This window comes from Hypanus sabinus, chromosome 10, assembly GCF_030144855.1.
Source record: "Hypanus sabinus isolate sHypSab1 chromosome 10, sHypSab1.hap1, whole genome shotgun sequence".
Taxonomy (NCBI): domain Eukaryota; kingdom Metazoa; phylum Chordata; class Chondrichthyes; order Myliobatiformes; family Dasyatidae; genus Hypanus; species Hypanus sabinus.
Genome location: NC_082715.1, coordinates 37,035,423 through 37,052,812, shown reverse-complemented (window position 1 = coordinate 37,052,812; position 17,390 = coordinate 37,035,423). Strand labels below are relative to the sequence as shown.

Genomic DNA, 17,390 nt, shown 5'->3' with positions numbered 1-17,390 from the left:
GATTTTGCATCAGTCTTCAATGTGTAAGACGGTAGCATTCCACCAGAAATTGGAAGTGCTTGGAAAGTTGAAAGGGCTGAAGGCAGATAAGCCACCTAGACCAGATGGACCACAGGGTTCTAAAAGAGGCGGCTAAAGAGATTGTTCAGACATTAGCAATGATCTTTCAGGAATCACTACATCTGGAATGGTTCTGGGGGACTGGAAAAGTACAAATGTCACTCCAAGAAGGGAGGGAGGCAGAACAAAGGAAATTATAGGCCTGTTAACCTGACTTTGGTTGGAAAGATAGTGGAGTCTATTATTAAGGATGAGGATTTGGGATACTTGGAAGCATATGATAAAAAAGGCCAAAGGATGGTTTCCTTCAGGGTACATCTTGCCTGATAAATCTGTTGGAATTCTCTGTGGAAATAACTGGCATTATAGACACAGGAGTCCGTGGATGCTTGGATTTTCAGAGGGCTTTGACAAGGTGTTACATGCAAGGCTGCTTCGCAAGAGCCCACGGGATACAGGAATGATACTAGCATGGATAGAAGACTAGCTGGCTGGCAGGAGGCAAAGAATGGGAATAAAGGGGGCTTTTTCTGAATGGCTGCTGGTGACTAGTGGTGTTCTAAAGGGTTCAGTATTGGGAACACTTCTTATTAATGATATGGATAACAGAATTGATGGCTTTGTGGCCAAGTTTGTGGATGATATGGAGATAGGTGGTGAGACAGGTAGTGTTGAGTAAGCAGGGAGACTGCAGAAAGTCGCAAATTGGGAGAATGGGCAAAGTAGCAGCAAATGGAATACGGTGCAGGGAAGTGTATGCCATCTACTTTGGTAGAAGGAATAAAGGCACAGACCATTTTCTAAATGGGGAGAAAATTCAAAAGTCAGGGATGCAAAAGGACTTGGGTGTTTCGTGCAGATTTCCCAAAGATTTACTTGTAGGTTGAGTTGGTGGTAAGGAGAGCAAATGTAATGTTAGCATTCATTTTGAGAGGAATACAATGTAGGGGCAAGGTTGTTATTCTGAGTCTTTACAATGCAGGGGTGAAGCCTTACTCAGGAGTATTATGAGCAGTTTTGGGGCCCCTTACCTATGAAAAGATGTAACGGCATTGTGTAATAACCCAGATCTTATTAGGGAGCTTAATGAAAAGGAACAGTTAGGAGACAGTGATCATAATATGATTGAGTTCCCACTGCAATTTGAGAGAGGGAGAAACACAAGTCACATGTATCAGTATCACAGTGGAATAAAAGGAAATTAAAGAAGCATGAGGGAAGAGCTTGCCCCGGTGTATTGGAGGAGGATACTGCCAGGGATGACAGCAGAGCAGAGATGGTTGAAGTTTCTGGGAATAGTTCACAAAGCACTGGATAGATATGTTTCATAGAAAAAGTTTTCAAATGGCAGGGCTAGGCAACCATGGCTAACAAAAGGAAGTTAAAGACTGCCTAAAAGCCAAGGAAAGGACATAAAAGATAGCAAGAATGAGTGAGAATTTGATATGATTGGGAAGCTTCTAAAATCCAACAAAAGGCAGCTAATAGAGCTAAACAAGGGGAAAAGATAAAATATGTGGGCAAACTAGCCTCTAATATAAAGCAGGATACCAAGTTTTTCCTCAGTTATATAAAGAACAAAAGGGAGAAGAGAGTTGATATTGGACCACCAGAAAATGATGCTGGTGAGGTAGCAATGGGGGACAAAGAAATGACAGATGAACTTAACTGATACTTTGTATCCATCTTCACTGTTGAAGACACTAGCAGTGTGCTAGAGGTCCGTGAGTGCCAAGGAGCAGGAGTGAGTGCCATTGCTATTACAAAGGAAAAAGTGAAAGGCAAACTGAAAGGTCTTGAGGTAGACATAGTCCAGACAGACTTCGTCCCAGAGCTCTGAGAGTTTGCTGAAGAGATAGCAGATGGACTGGTTATTATCCTTCAAGAATCACTCGATTCTGGCATGGTTCTGGAGGACTGGAAAATTGTAAATGTCACTTCACTCTTTAGGAAGGAAGGTAAAAGAAAGGAAATTATAGGCCAGTTAGTCTAACCGCAGTGGTTGGGAAATGTTGGAGTCCATTATTAAAGATGATAATGATAAAATAAGTCAATGTCAGCATGGTTTCTGTAAAGGGAAATCTTGCCTGACAAATCTGTTAAGAGTTCTACGAGGAAGGTAGACAAAGAAGAGGCAGTGGATGTCATTTACTTGGATTTTCAGAAGGCATTTGATAAGATGCCACACATGAGGCTGCTTAACAAGATAAAATCCTACGGCGTTACAGAAAAGATACCGGCATGGATAGGGGAATGGCTGACAGGGAGCTAGTGGGAATAAAAGTGGCGTTTTCAGGTTGACTGCCAGTGATGTTCCTCTGGGGCCAGTATTAGAACTGCTACCTTTCACATTGTTTCCCAATGATTTGGATAATGGAATTGATGGCTTTGTGGCAAAGTTTGCAGATGATACAAAGATAGGTGGAGGCGGAGGTAGTGCTGAGGAAGAAATGTGATTGCAGCAGGACTTGGAAAAAATATGCAAAAAAGTGGCAGATGGAATAATGTTGGGAAATATATAATACATTTTGGTAAAAGGAACAATATTGTGGATTATTATCTAAATGGGGAGAAGGTTCAAATATCAGAGGTTCAGAGAGACATAGGAATCCTTGTGCAAGACTCGCAGAATCTCATTGAAACGTATCGAATATTGAAAGGCCTAGACAGAGCTGGTGTGGAGAGGTTGTTTCCAATAGTGGGTGAGTCTAGGACCAAAGGGTACAGCCTCAGATTAGAGGGACACCCATTTGGAACAAAGATGAGGAGTAATTTCTTTAGCCAGAGGGTAACTAACCTGTGGAATTAATTTCCACAGTCAGCTGTGGAGGCCTAGTCATCAAGTATATTTAAAGCAGAGGTTCAATCCCAAAGAAGGGTCACGTCCTGAAATGCTGACTGTTTATTCATTTCCATTAATGTTGCCTGAACGGCCGTATTCTTCCAGCAGTTTGCGCATGTTGCTTTGGATTTCCAGAATCTGAAGAATTTCTTATGTTTAAAGGTTGATAGATTCTTGATTGGTCAGTGTCAAAGGTTACAGGGAGAATGCAAGAGAATGGTGTTGAGAGGGAGGGTGGGTTGGCCATGATGGAATGGCAGAGCAGACTCCACGGGCCTAATTCTGCTCCAATGCCTTATGGTCTTACTGCCACAGGATGTTCATCAAAACGTTGTTTATAAAAGGTAGCAACTATGACAATCCTCTATTCAAATGCCTTTACAGCAAATGCAGTTAACAAATACAAATGATCACAGCACCACCATCAATTAAAGAACTATACATCAAAGAGCGGTATGTTGGCTAATATGAAGTCAAATTTAAGCTTTTGCTCCAATTAAATGATTGTTAGTGAGGATGTTTTTAGTTCTTCAACAGGAAAACAAAATTACTAATGCAATTTTATTATGCTCTGGGGAAAAGCAGTTTCATGCAAAATAAAAAGATATGGCAGCAAAAATACTTCTCATCTCATTTACTACATACTGCCTGCCAGGTGTGTGGTTACTTGCTGTCGCTTGAACCCATTCTGGACAGCTACACCCACAGGGATCTTGAGACTGGAATTACAGCAAATAAAACTGTTGGTTGCAGATTAAAAAGATGTATCACATCACTAAGGCAAACAAAATATTGAAGATTTTTCTAAAAGAATCCCTTACTGCTTCACAAATTATAAAAATAAAAGCAGAGCTTGCTGATTTAATTACGTACCATGATCAGTCGCAAAACAGTCAATTACATCCATATTTTCCCAGAGAGCTTTGACGTCCTCTTTAGTGCCAAGCATTGGTCTAACCTGGCCTTTGCCATGGCCAATACTTCCAAGGTCTTCTTCACTCAAGAAAAGATGGTGAGGAGCTACTTCACAGGTTACCTGTACACCTTTCTGCTTTGCAGCTCGTATAATCTGGATCTGGTGGAGGTAACAAAATGGCACTTAACTAAGTCCAATAAACGCATTCTCATTGCTTCAGTCATTTTTAGGTTTAGAGATAACACAAGTATATTTGACCGGAAATTCAAGGGGAAAAAAAATCTATAACATCAAATCAATTGAATAGAAATATTCAGGATTCATCTTTTCAATAAATATCCAGAATAGCTACATGAATGGGTTGAGGGCTGAATGGTCGACTGCTGTACACACGTTCCCAATTGTAAAAATCAGTGTACTTCCTTCACCTTTTTCCAATGTCAAATATCCAATAATGATATTACAAAATTCCGTATCGCACTTGTCTCAATTACACCATGGCAAAAATTTGATTTCAATTTTGATGCACTATTTCTCATACACAAAGTAGTTAATTTAGCAGTATGAAATCAATAAGCTTTTGCTGCAATTAAGTAACAATTTTTAGTGAAGACATTTTAGTCCTTTAACAGAAAAACAAAAGTAAATACTAATCCCAAACCAGCAACAGAATGTCTATAAATTTTAAGGTCCCATTGAAAGCCAATCTTCTACGTCACTTTAAAAGCATGGGAGTAGCACTCACTTGTGCTACTGTAAAAAAAAAACACACACAAAATTCAAGCATTTGCAGCTTACACAAATGACCAATTTTCATTACTCTTTCATTTCTCGAAATTTGCTGATGACACTACACTGATTGGCCTAATCTCAGATAATAATGAGGCAGCCTACAGAAAGGAAGTCATCACCCTGACACAGTGGTGTCAAGAAAACAACCTCTCCCTCAATGCTGCAAAATCAAAGGAGCTGGTTGTGAACTACAGGAGGAATGGAGACAGGCTAACCCCTATTGACATCATTTGATCTGGGGTTAAGAGGCATACAGCATCACCGAGGATCTCATGTGGTCTGCACATACCGGCTGTGTGATGATAAAGGCACAACAGCACCTCTTTCACCTCAGACGGTTGGTTTGGTATGGTCTCCCCAAATTCTAAGAACTTTCTATAGGGGCATGATTAAGAGCATCCTGACTGGCTGCATCATTACCTGATCTGGGAACTGTATTTCCCTCAATCACAGGACATACAGCCCAGCACATCTGTAGATGTTAACTTCCCACTATTCAGGACATTTACAAAGAAAGGTGTATAAAAAGGGCCAGAAAGAAACCTGAGTCACCCCAACCACAAACTGTTCCAGCTGCTATCCAGGAAATGGTACCACAGCATAAAAGCCAAGAACTACAGGCTCCGGGACAGCTTCTTCCTCCAGGCCATTAGACTGCTTAATTCATGTTGACACAACTGTTATATTGACTATCCTGTTGTACATAATATTTATTGTAAATTCCTATAATTGCACATTTGAACAGAGACATAACGTAAAGATTTTTACTCATTTATATGAATAATGTAAGTAATAAAGTCAATTCAATTCAAAAAGGGGCTCTTGGATAAGCACATGGATGAAAGAAAAATGGTGGGACATGTGAGAGGGAAGAGTTAGATTGATCTTTAGGTTGAAAGGTTGGTACAGCATTGAGGGTCTTTTCTGTGCTCTTCTGTTCTATAAAACTGAAAGACACTTCACTATGCTTATTTTGCAAATAGTGAGATTTGGCTTTGATATAAATAATAAGATAAATTTTACCTCAAACTATGAAATTTCAAATTACTCATTTTTTATAAAAACTTTAAAATATATAGGATTTGAAAATGTATGGCTTATTTGACACAAGTACAGTTAGACAAGTTTGCTTACCTCCTCCTTCCGAGCTACGTGGCAGATGTGAACAGGTCGCTGATATAACTGAGCAACCATTAAAATAGCTGCTACAGTCTGTCTTTCTGCATGTACAACTATAGGCAAATGCTTCGGCCACTTCTCAAAATGCTGAAAATGACAAGTAATTGTAGTTAAAGTTCATAATTAGGCAACAAAAATATGTTAGCCAAGATACTTGCTATTTTCATAAACATGGACAGACTGAGAAATTTCATTTGAAATGTGCTTTAATTATACCCCAAACCCCTAATCTAAATAGAATAAAAGCAAACTGTTGGGCTTATTCTGAAGTATCTTATAAACTCAGAGCTGCTTGAAACATTCATCTCACAAGACTCTTTTTGCAAAGTGGAAATGCAAGAAAATTTGATAGATGACACCAATTGCGTGCATCTTTAAAAAAAAAGCACAATGAATGCTCGGGCAAGATAGAGACAATCTGAAGACAATTGGAAATTTCATAATATGATAAAAAGTTTGAATGCCATGAAGATTATGACATGACACCGAACAACTTAAAAATTCCAGGAACAATAGTGAATAATTAGCGCCTAAATAGAGAATAAAATTACTGCACTATACTATTTAAACAACAAAGCACCTTCCCCCAATTACTGTACAACATTATTAAATAATAATAATGCTCCTGAGCCAAGCTTTACATATGAAGTCGGTGTATCTTCCAAAATTCCAACGCTTAATTTGAAATTGGGACTTCTCCTTTACACTAAACCATAAAAGAAAGTGAACAACAGAATCTATTTCTTGTAATACTGGGAAAAAAAATCTACTATACCTCCATCCATAAGGATACATTATCCATTTTGAGTGTTGAAAAAGTGTCATTTAAGTACATCTTCAACCCAGCAGCTGAATTGCTTATCAATGGTAAAGCATCGGCATTGTCTAAAGATGCTCCCAGATACAATGCAAAGTCACACCGAGCACCAGCAGTTGCTAACTGGAAGGAAAATTTTGTCATTTAAAACCAGTTATCCATGATCTACAGCATTTACATTAGCAAAAGAGTAATCTAATTTTTTTTTAGTCCACACCTCACTAGACTAAATACATAATTTTTGCCAAAAAAGGACAGCAGATTTAATAATTCTTCTTCTATCATGTCGAACTAATATCATTAAAAAATTGCACAATTTGCTCAAGGTACGCAGAAGAAAACATTTGGCCAATAATTTGACAACGTACCATTAAAACACCATAATCAGAAAATCGTGGCTATCCCTTGAAGATGAGAATGATAGTCTTCATTCTGTTGATCTATCACAGAGCTAAGACGCCTGTGCGTTATTTGTTTAACATGTACTTGATGTTGCACTCCAAGAAGCACACGATACTTCACAAATCAACCATCTGATTCCACTGACATGGAAACCAGATGATTGGAGCTGATGAATTTGTTGCAGCCTTCATCCGCCTTCACAGCCGTTGTTCGAAGTAACTTCATCTGCCTGTTCCACCGTTGAGGTCTTGGTTGGATCGTTCTTTGTCAGGGACCTCACCCGCCATGGGTGACCCTACCAGGAGCATAGCTCCAGACGGCATTGCTCTCGGGATCTCAGGACCACACAAGCTTCTCCACCACGACAAGGTGACAATCCACAGAGAAGCTTGTGCAGTCCTGAGATCCCAAGAGCAATGCTGTCTGAAGCTATGCTCCTGGTAGTGTCACCCATGGTGGTAAGGTCGAGGGTGAGCTCCCTGACAAAGAACGATCCAACTGGAAAATATGGCAGTTTTTAATATCCGCAATATTTCCCCTTAAATGTGATTGTATACAAAAAAATAAACATAACCTACACTAAAAACATTTTTTTTAAATCAAGGTATTAATTTTACCTTCTGTACAAGTGCAAATGAGGTCTGATCTGTGACTGGAGGGTTTGTGTTAGGCATAGCACACACCATGGTAATACCTCCTGCCAAAGCTGCAGCAGTGCCAGAAGCAAAGTCCTCTTTGTGTGTTCCACCCGGCTCCCGGAGGTGTACGTGGACATCAATCAGACCTTAAAGTGCAAAGCACACCGGCAACAGATAAAGCTTACATTTAAACTCTTGCTGTATGCATGTTTTTACACTTCTCCAAAATTTACTCCAGATATGCATTACTAGCCAAAATTAGAAACTCTTTAGGCACTTTACCCAAAAGTTCTAACCCCATTTAAAAAGCAGAGTAGTGGTTGCCATTACCTGGTAAGCGAATTAATTTGAGAGATGTCATGGAATCTACGTGAGTCTTCACTGGAGGATTAGTCCCGACCAGTCGCAAAGCCTAGAGCAAGAAGATACATTTTAAACAGCTTGTGCTTCCCCTTTAACAAAGCTGAAAGAATACAAAAAGAATTGCACTTCCACAAATCACACTCTAAGAACTTGCCTCAACAAACAGTTTAGTGCACTTGATGTCAGTAATTAACGGAACAGAACAATCTATGGCTAATCGTCTGGTACGGTAGCCCTTCGTAACAAATGAAGAAAGACGTCTTCCTCCAGAGTTCCTCATGGAGAGATTTATAACCAAGTCAAAGTGATTTTCTTCCAAGTAGTCTACAATACTTCTTTGCCTCTCTTTCAAAGGACAACCATTATCACAATCTTCAAATGGCCAATCCACCGCCTTAATCTGCAAAAAAAAACATCAATTACTCCCATAAAATCTTCAAGCACTGATAAATTAATAAAGGAGAATCTTAACATTAGGACCAGAATCAGGAAGACTTTCCTCTACTGGTTGCAAGTAATTCAAGACCATACATTGAGTCTGCTCCTGTCTATTTCCCTCTCAGTCCCAATCTCCTGCCTTCTCCCCATATTCTTCATGCCCTAATAAAGAATCAATCAATTTCCACCTTAAATATACCCAACTAACTTGGCCTCCACAGCCACCTATGGCAACAAATTCCAGAGTCACCGCCCTCTGGCTAAAGATCACCTGTCTCTAAGGTATCACGCCCTGAATTAAGAAAATTGGGGAAAATAATGCTGCACTGTAAGTGGGAATACTACTCAACAAGATAAAAAAAAACTATAAAATTTCACAGAAATATACAGTTTTCTGGCAATTTAACATGCAAGGTTCTTAAAATTTTAATGTCTGGTTGTATAAAAACTAATGTCCTAATACAAGTTTTATTTTATATTAAAATAAACCACCCAGAACCAGGGTACACAGGTCAGAGAAAAAAGACAAATTACGCCACATTTGTCTATGTTGCCAGTTTTAATAATATCAGCTGCTCATAGTTACCCCAAAAGTGGTTATTACATGCCAAGTTTTCAATTTTCAGGGTGAATTTTATTTGAGTAATTAATGCATTTCATTACAAGAGAACCATAACCTTGTCATTGGGTTTGGAAAGTTGTGTGCCTCAATGACCCAGAGAACAACGTTGGCTAGAGTTCGGGCTTTATACTTGGTAGGGTCAAAGGGTAGAGACTAAGAGTAGTCTACCGTGTGAGGGTTCAGCTCAAGGCTAACAGCCCTAACTGGTAAAACACAATTATTGCAAAAACAGCAATGAAGAATCCTCCTACATCGGAATGGCCATGGACTGAGAAGGAAGACCTTCATTACTGCCCGAAATGCCAGCTGCGTAACGGATGGCAAGTAATTTCAAATATTATGCAAATGTTCCCTGTGGCCGTTCCCATCAACAATAAGTATACCGTTTTGGATACTGTCGGTGGGGATGACCTACCAGGAACAAGTTGCAGTGGTCCTGTCTCTGGCACTGAGGTTGGACCCTCGACTAGGAAGGGGAGGAGGGAAGAGAAGAGAGCGGTAGTGATAGAGGATTCTATAGTCAGGGAGGCAGATAGGAGATTTTGTGGGGAAGATCGGGAGTCTCGAATGGTATGTTGCCTCCCTGGTGCTGGGGTCTGGGACATCTCAGATCGGGAGCAGGTTATTCTTGAGAGGGAGGACAAGAACCCAGATGTTGTGGTCCATGTAGGGACCAACGACGTGGGTAGGATGAATGAGGGGGTAATGCGTAGTGAGTTCAGGGAGTTAGGTGCAAAGCTGAAGGGCAGGACCTCCAGGATAACAATCTCAGGATTGCTACCTGTGCCACGTGCGAGTGATGCAAGGAACAGAAGAATTATACAGATTAATACGTGGCTGAGAGGATGGTGCAGGAGGGAGGGCTTCAGGTTTTTAGATAATTGGGCTTTGTTCCAGGGAAGGTGGTGGGATCTGTTCCGACGGGACGGTTTACACCTGAACTGGAGCGGTACTAACATTCTTGCAGGAAAGTTTGCTAGTGCTTCTCGGGGGGGGCGTTTAAACTAAATTTGCAGGGGGCAGGGATCCAGAATGCGAGAGAGGATAGCGAGATGCAGAATAAAGGACAGGTGGGGACTACACGGTTCCGGAATATTAAGTGTGTAGTAGAGAAAGGTGAGGCGGAACAAGTGATAAGGAGGACACATGTACAGAGGGATGGTCTGACGGAACATGGAGTTAACTGTGCTGAAAGAATAAGTAAATTTAGAAAGGACAACAAAATTCAAGGGGCATATAGCCCGAAGGGATTTCAGGGAGCTGGGTTAAGCACAATAGGCAGCGATTTAAACAGAGAGAGGAGAAATGGGCTAAAAATTCTATATCTGAATGCACGAAGTGTCAGAAATAAGGCGGATGAACTTGAAGCTCAGGCGCGAATGGGTAACTATGATGTTGTTGCGATAACGGAGACATGGCTGCAGGGAGATCAGACCTGGGAAATTAATGTACAAGGGTATACATGCTATCGTAGGGACAGAAATGTGGGCAGAGGGGGTGGGGTGGCCCTGTTGGTGAGGAATGAGATTCAGTCCTTTGCAAGGGGGGGACATAGGATCAGGAGAAGTGGAGTCTGTGTGGATAGAACTGAGGAACAGTAAGGGCAAAAAGACCCTAATGGGTGTTGTCTACAGGCCCCCAGACAGTAGCATGGATATTGGGTGCAAGTTGAATAGGGAGTTAACATTGGCATGTGGCAAAAGTAATGTCGCAGTAGTTATGGGGGATTTCAACATGCAGGTGAACTGGGAGAATCTGCTGGACCCCAGGATAGGGAATTTGCAGAGTGCCTACGGGATGCATTCTTGGAACAGCTTGTACGAGAGCCGACCAGGGACAAGGCTATTCGGGATTTAGTCTTGTGTAATGAACAGGATTTGATAAGCGATCTTGAAGTAAAGGAGCCATTAGGAGGTAGTGACCATAATATGATAAGTTTTTATCTGCAATTTGAGAAAGATAAGGGCAGATTGGAGGTGTCAGTGTTGCAGTTGAACAAAGGAGACTATGGAGCCATGAGGGAGGAGCTGGCCGAAGTTAACTGGACGGATATCCTAGCAGAAAAGACAGTGGAACAGCAATGGCAGGTATTCTTGGGAATAATGCACAAGGTGCAAAATCAGTTCATCCCCCAGAGAAGGAAGGATTCAAAGGGGGGAAAGGGGCCACAGTGGTTGACAAAGTAAGTCAGAGATTGCATAGCATTTAAAAAAAAAGGAAGTATGACAGAGCTAAGGTGAGTGGGAGGACAGATGATTGGGAAATTTTTAAGGAACAACAGAACTTAACTAAAAGGCAATATGGGGAGAAAAAACGAGGTACGAATGCAAGCTAGCCAGGAATATAAAGGAGGATAGCAAAAGCATTTTTTAGGTATGTGAAGAGAAAGAAGATAGTTAAGAACAATGTTGGGCCCTTGAAGAATGAATTGGGTGAAATTGTTATGGGAAACAGAGAAATGGCAGTAGAATTTAATAAGTACTTTAGAACTGTCGTCACTAGGGAAGACACAAGCAATCTATCGGATGTATGGATGGGCCAAGGACATGGGGTAATAGAGGAAATTAGGAAGGAAACGGTGATGAGTAGACTGATGGGACTGAAAGCTGACAAATCCCCAGGTCCAGATGGTCTGCATCCTAGGGTACTAAAGGAGGTGGCCCTGGAAATTGCGGATTCAGGATCAGTTCCTGAGGATTGGAGAATAGCTCATGTTATCCCACTTTTTGAGAAAGGAGGGAGGGAGGGAGAAAACAGAGAATTATCGTCCTTTCAGCCTAACATCAGTAGTGGGGAAGATGCTAGAGTCCATTATTAAAGATGAAATAGTGGCATATCTAGATAGCAGTGATAGGATAGGGCCGAGCCAGCATGGATTTACCAAGGACAAATCATGCTTGACTAATCTGTTGGAGTTTTTTGAGGATGTAACCAGGAAGTTAAAGGGAGATCCAGTGGATGTAGTGTACCTCGGTTTTCAGAAGGCATTTGATAAGGTTCCACATAGGAGATTGGTGGGTAAAATCAGAGCTCATGGCATTGGGGAGGGAAGATATTGACATGGATAGAAAACTGGTTGGCAGATAGAAAGCAAAGGGTAACGGTGAATGGGTGTTTCTTGGAATGGTAGGTGGTGACTAGTGGGGTGCCACAAGGCTCGGTATTGGGACCACAGCTGTTTACGATTTAGATGAAGGCATTGAGAATAACATCAGCAAGTTTGCTGATGATACTAAGCTGGGTGGCAGTGTGACATGTGATGAGGATGTTAGGAGAATTCAGGGTGACTTGGATAGGCTGAGTGAGTGGGCAGATACTTGGCAGATAACGTTTAATGTTAATAAGTGTGAGGTTATCCACTTTGGGAGTAAGAACAGGAAGGCAGATTATTATCTGAACAGTGTAGAGTTAGGTAAGGGAGAAATACAAAGAGATCTCGGAGTCCTTGTTCATCAGTCACTGAAGGTGAATGAACAAGTGCAGCAGGCAGTGAAGAAGGCTAATGGAATGTTGGCCTTTATTACAAAGGGAATTGAGTACAACAGCAAGGAAATCCTCTTGCTTTTGTACAGAGCCCTAGTGAGACCACACCTGGAGTACTGTGTACAGTTTTGGTCTCCAGGGTTAAGGAAGGACATCCTGGCTGTAGAGGAAGTGCAGCGTAGATTCATGAGGTTAATTCCTGGGATGTCCGGACTGTCTTACGCAGAGAGGTTAGAGAAACTGGGCTCATACACGCTGGAATTAAGGAGATTGAGAGGGGATCTGATTGCAACATATAAGATTATTAAGGGATTGGACAAGATAGAGGCAGGAAATATGTTCCAGCTGCTGGGAGAGTCCAGTACCAGAGGGCATGGTTTGAGAATAAGGGGTAGGTCATTTAGGACAGAGTTAAGGAAAAACTTCTTCTCCCAGAGAGTTGTGGGGGTCTGGAATGCACTGCCTCGGAAGGCAGTGGAGGCCACTTCTCTGGATGCTTTCAAGAAGGAGCTAGGTAGCTATCTTATGGATAGGGGAATCAAGAGATATGGGGACAAGGCAGGAACCGGGTATTGATAGTAGATGATCAGCCATGATCTCAGAATGGCAGTGCAGGCTCGAAGGGCCGAATGGTCTACTTCTGCACCTATTGTCTATAGACTATTGTCTATTAACCAGAGATACAGTCATGTTTTCTGCACAGATGTAGTGGACATTTTCTCTCTCTCACTCTCAAACACATGGAGGTGCACACAATCCTTACCTTAATGCCATGCTCGGTATAAAAATCTGCTGTGCCCAGACTTGCATACAGGCTGTACCCAAGTTGTTCTAAAGACTGGACCGTACTTAGTAGTTCACTCTTATTCTACAGTTCGGAAAAAAAAACACCATCAAATCTTCAAATTACAGATTCTATAAATTTCAGCTCAATTTACAAGCCAGCCTCAACACAAAGTAGTTGGAATAATTAGATTTAAAACTACAGACATTAGAAAGGCTAATTATCAAAAAAAGCTTAAATGAAAAATAAAATGAGACAAGTGTTTATTATAGAGATAAATACATCCCTCAAAAATTGTACAAATACCAATAAACTTTCATAACCACAGGATGTCAAAATGGTCTTGGGAAATATCACTGTGTGATTATATAGGAACATGCAGTGCAAACTTGTCTCTCACAAATAGATACGAGATAATTAACTTGATAACGAGATAATTGATGACACAGGAAGCTCCTGGTGCTGGAATCTGGAGCAAAACTCAGCTGACCAAAGTGAGTAAAACAATGGATATTTTGCGTCAAATTCCTGCATCAGAACTGGTGAGATGGTGATCTTAGCTGAAGGACTGATATCTGCCTGTTTCCCTTACAAGGTGTGCCCATTGCAAAGGGAATAAATATTGCAGTACCCCAACCTTTTGACATGCCAGCCTAGAGAATGTGATCAGAACAGAGCACCAGCCAACTGTCCAACTCACTGCAGAATACTACCACTCACTCCAGGTCACGGACCTCTCGGTTAATAAGGGTCCATAGCATAAAAATTTGCAAACCCTTGCTCCAGGTTGAACATTTTCTCAATATCAAAGTTATCTATGTCTGCTGTTCCATATATCCTCATTATCAAAAGCGAGAAAACTTACAAAACAACGACTGGCACCTGAGATTCATTTCAGTAATGTACAGTAAAACTCCTGTAAACCAGCATGTTCAAGAGTCAGGTGGTGTTGAACTTTCAAATTCTGATTTTATTTCGTTACTACTCTAAAACAAAATTTAGTTTCACTTCTGTAATTTATAAAAGATTAATTATTATTATTATAATACAGTAGAATAATAAATTTTGCAATTATCCCAGTAAATATGGGAACAATAATTCCAGCAAGGAGGCAAGCAGCACAGGAACCATCACCAGATGCTGAAGCCTTAGTATTTCTTTTACTTTTAATTGATTTTTTTAATGCATTTTCTACAACACTACAAACAAAAAAAAACCCCAAAAACAAAGTAGAAAATTAGTACAGTGCAAGATAAACATACAATAGTAATATAATACAAAATAAGATAACTGAGAAAGCACCCAAGTTGAAGTCATGTAAAGCAAGTGTCCTCCCCAAGCCCCACAACAAAAAAAAACTCCAGACCAACCAAAATGTAGAAAATATAAATCAGAACATTCAAACCCCCAAAACTGTAAATACACTTGAAAACAGAAGATAATGCCTACTACAAAAAAAGAGCTGAAAGCAAGGGACTGAAAAAAAACTTAATTAAGAGGAAAATTATGAAAATACTCAATAAAAGGTCCCCAGACCTTATGAAACATTATATCCGAATTAAGAATTGAATAATGGATTTTTTTCAGTCTATAACAGGACATGATATCGTTAAGCCATTGAGCATGCGTGGGTGGGGCAACATCTCTCCATCTAAGGAGGATTAGACGTCTAGCATTTTTCTAGTCAGGAGAGAAGCAAAAGATAATATTCGACATTTAGTCAAACTCAAGCGTATATCTGTCTCACCGAAGAAATCAAACAGAGCAATTAAAGGGTTAGTTTCTAAGTGGCGATTCAGAATACAGGATAAGGTTATAAAAACATCCTTCCAAAATTTCTCTAAGCTAGGACAGGTCCAGTACATATGAATAACAGAGGCCTTGCCACTTTTGCATTTATCACAAAGAGGACTAATATTAGGATAAAATTGAGATAATTCAGATTTGGACATATGGCCCTGTAAACAATCTTAAACTGTAAAAGACAGTGGCAAGCACAGAGAGTTGAATTAACCGATTTGAGAATCGAGTCCCAAACCTCATCAGATAAAGGGATATTTAAGTCACGCTCCCAAGCCATTCTGATTTTATCCACAGGGGCACGCCGTAAGGATACTAATTTATCACGAATAAAGGATATTAAGCCTTTACCCAGTGGATTAATAGAAAGAAAGAAATCCATAGCATTTTTCTTGGGCATTTCAGGGAAGCTGGGAATTAAAGGATTGATAAAGTGTCTGATTTGGAGATATCTAAAGAAATGGGCATCAGGCAGATTGAACTTAGCAGAGAGCTGTTGAAAGGATGTGAAGCGATTATCGATAAAAAGATCTTCAAAATGCCTAATGCCCTTTCTATACCAATCATAGAATGTTGAATCATACATAGTAAGTAGAAAAAGATGATTACGTAAGATAGGACTAGAAAGGGAAAAACCATAAAAACCATAAAATTTCCTAAACTGGGCCCATATTCACAAAGTATGTCTAACAAGAGGATTAACAATTAGTCTAGACAAACTACTAGGGAGTGCAGAACCAGGAAGTGCAGAAATTGATAGATCTTTAGTGGAATTCAGCTCCATTGCTACCCAATTAGGGCACTCAGATTGGTTATGAAAAAAGACCAAAAGATAGTGCAACGAATGTTAGCTGCCCAGTAGTACAGACGAAAATTAGGTAAGGCCACGCCATCCTCTTTTTTAGATTTTTGAAGATAAACTTTATTGATTCTAGAACGCTTATTCTTTCACAGATAGGACAAAATAATAGAGTCTAAGGAATCAAAAGAGGTTTTAGAAATAAAAATTGGGATAGATTGAAATAAATATAAAAATTTAGGGAGAACATACATTTTAATAACATTAATACGACCTACCAAGGACATAGATAGAGGTGACCAGTGTGACAGACTCTGTTTTGTAGTGTATAAAAGATTGGCAAAATTTTCACGAAAAAGATCTTTAAACTTCCTTGTAACTGTAATACCAAGGTAAGTAAATTGATTATGAACTACTTTAAAGAGGAGGTCACGAAATGCTAATACTTGTGCTTCTTTATTAATTGGGAAAAGTTCACTCCTATGTAAATTAAGTTTATAGCCAGAAAACTGGCTAAATTGATCAAGAAGTGAAAACATTGGAGGTAAGGATGTGGACAGATTTGAAAGAAAAAGTAATAGATCATCAGCATAAAGAGAAACTTTATGCTCAACACCCCCCCTCCAAATCCCGGTCAATTCAGGACAGCTTCGGAATGCTATCGCCAGAGGTTCTACAGCCAAATCAAAAAGAAAGGGACTTAAAGGGCATCCTTGACGGGTGCCACGTTTAAGGTTAAATAACTGGGATTGCTGAGAATTAGTCAAAACAGAGGCGGTAGGACATAGAGACAGCAATTTGATCCAAGAGATAAAACTTTGACCAAGGTCAAATTTTTCTAAAACCCCAAAGAGGTAGTTCCACTCTATACGATCAAATGCGTTTTCCGCATTGAGAGAAATAACGCTTTCAGGAATCCCAGTTGAAGGTGAATATAAAATATTAAATAAACACCGTATGTTTAAAAAAAGGAAGACGGTTTTTAATAAAACCAGTTGGATCATCAGAAATAATAGAGGGTATAACAGTTTCTAATCTATGAGCCAAGACTTTGGCCAAGATTTTAACATCAACATTAAGCAAAGAGATGGCCTGTATGAGGAACACTCTGTTGGATCTTTACCCTTTTTTAATAAAAGAATAATACATGCCTCATTAAATGAGGGTGGCAATTTACCATAGTTAAACGTGTCAGATAGTACTGAGAGTAACTGAGGTGAAAGAAATGAAGAGAATGATTTATAAAATTCTACGGGGAACCCATCAGGTCCAGGAGATTAGCCTGAAGACAGTGCAGAAATTTCAAAAGATATTTCTTCTAATGATATAGGCTCATTAAGTTTTGCTTTAAAATCAGATGAAAGCGAAGGGATATTCAGAGTATTTAAAAAAAAGATCAACAGAAATATTCTCATTCAGAGATTCAGAGGAATAAAGCCAAGAGTAAAAATTTTT

General features: G+C 39.9%; 1 protein-coding gene across 2 annotated transcripts in view; it reads right to left on the bottom strand.

The window, feature by feature from the left end:
- Window positions 1-17,390, bottom strand: part of cad (carbamoyl-phosphate synthetase 2, aspartate transcarbamylase, and dihydroorotase) — a 107,011-nt gene that overhangs the window by 30,924 nt on the left and 58,697 nt on the right. For both annotated transcript variants that reach the window (XM_059981680.1, XM_059981681.1), the window contains exons 25-31: window positions 13,316-13,420; window positions 8,164-8,409; window positions 7,977-8,058; window positions 7,626-7,792; window positions 6,565-6,729; window positions 5,745-5,876; window positions 3,776-3,977 (exon numbers count right to left, since the gene is read on the bottom strand). In XM_059981680.1, the coding sequence (XP_059837663.1) occupies window positions 3,776-3,977; window positions 5,745-5,876; window positions 6,565-6,729; window positions 7,626-7,792; window positions 7,977-8,058; window positions 8,164-8,409; window positions 13,316-13,420 (1,099 nt within the window). The remainder of the gene's footprint in view (window positions 1-3,775; window positions 3,978-5,744; window positions 5,877-6,564; window positions 6,730-7,625; window positions 7,793-7,976; window positions 8,059-8,163; window positions 8,410-13,315; window positions 13,421-17,390) is intronic.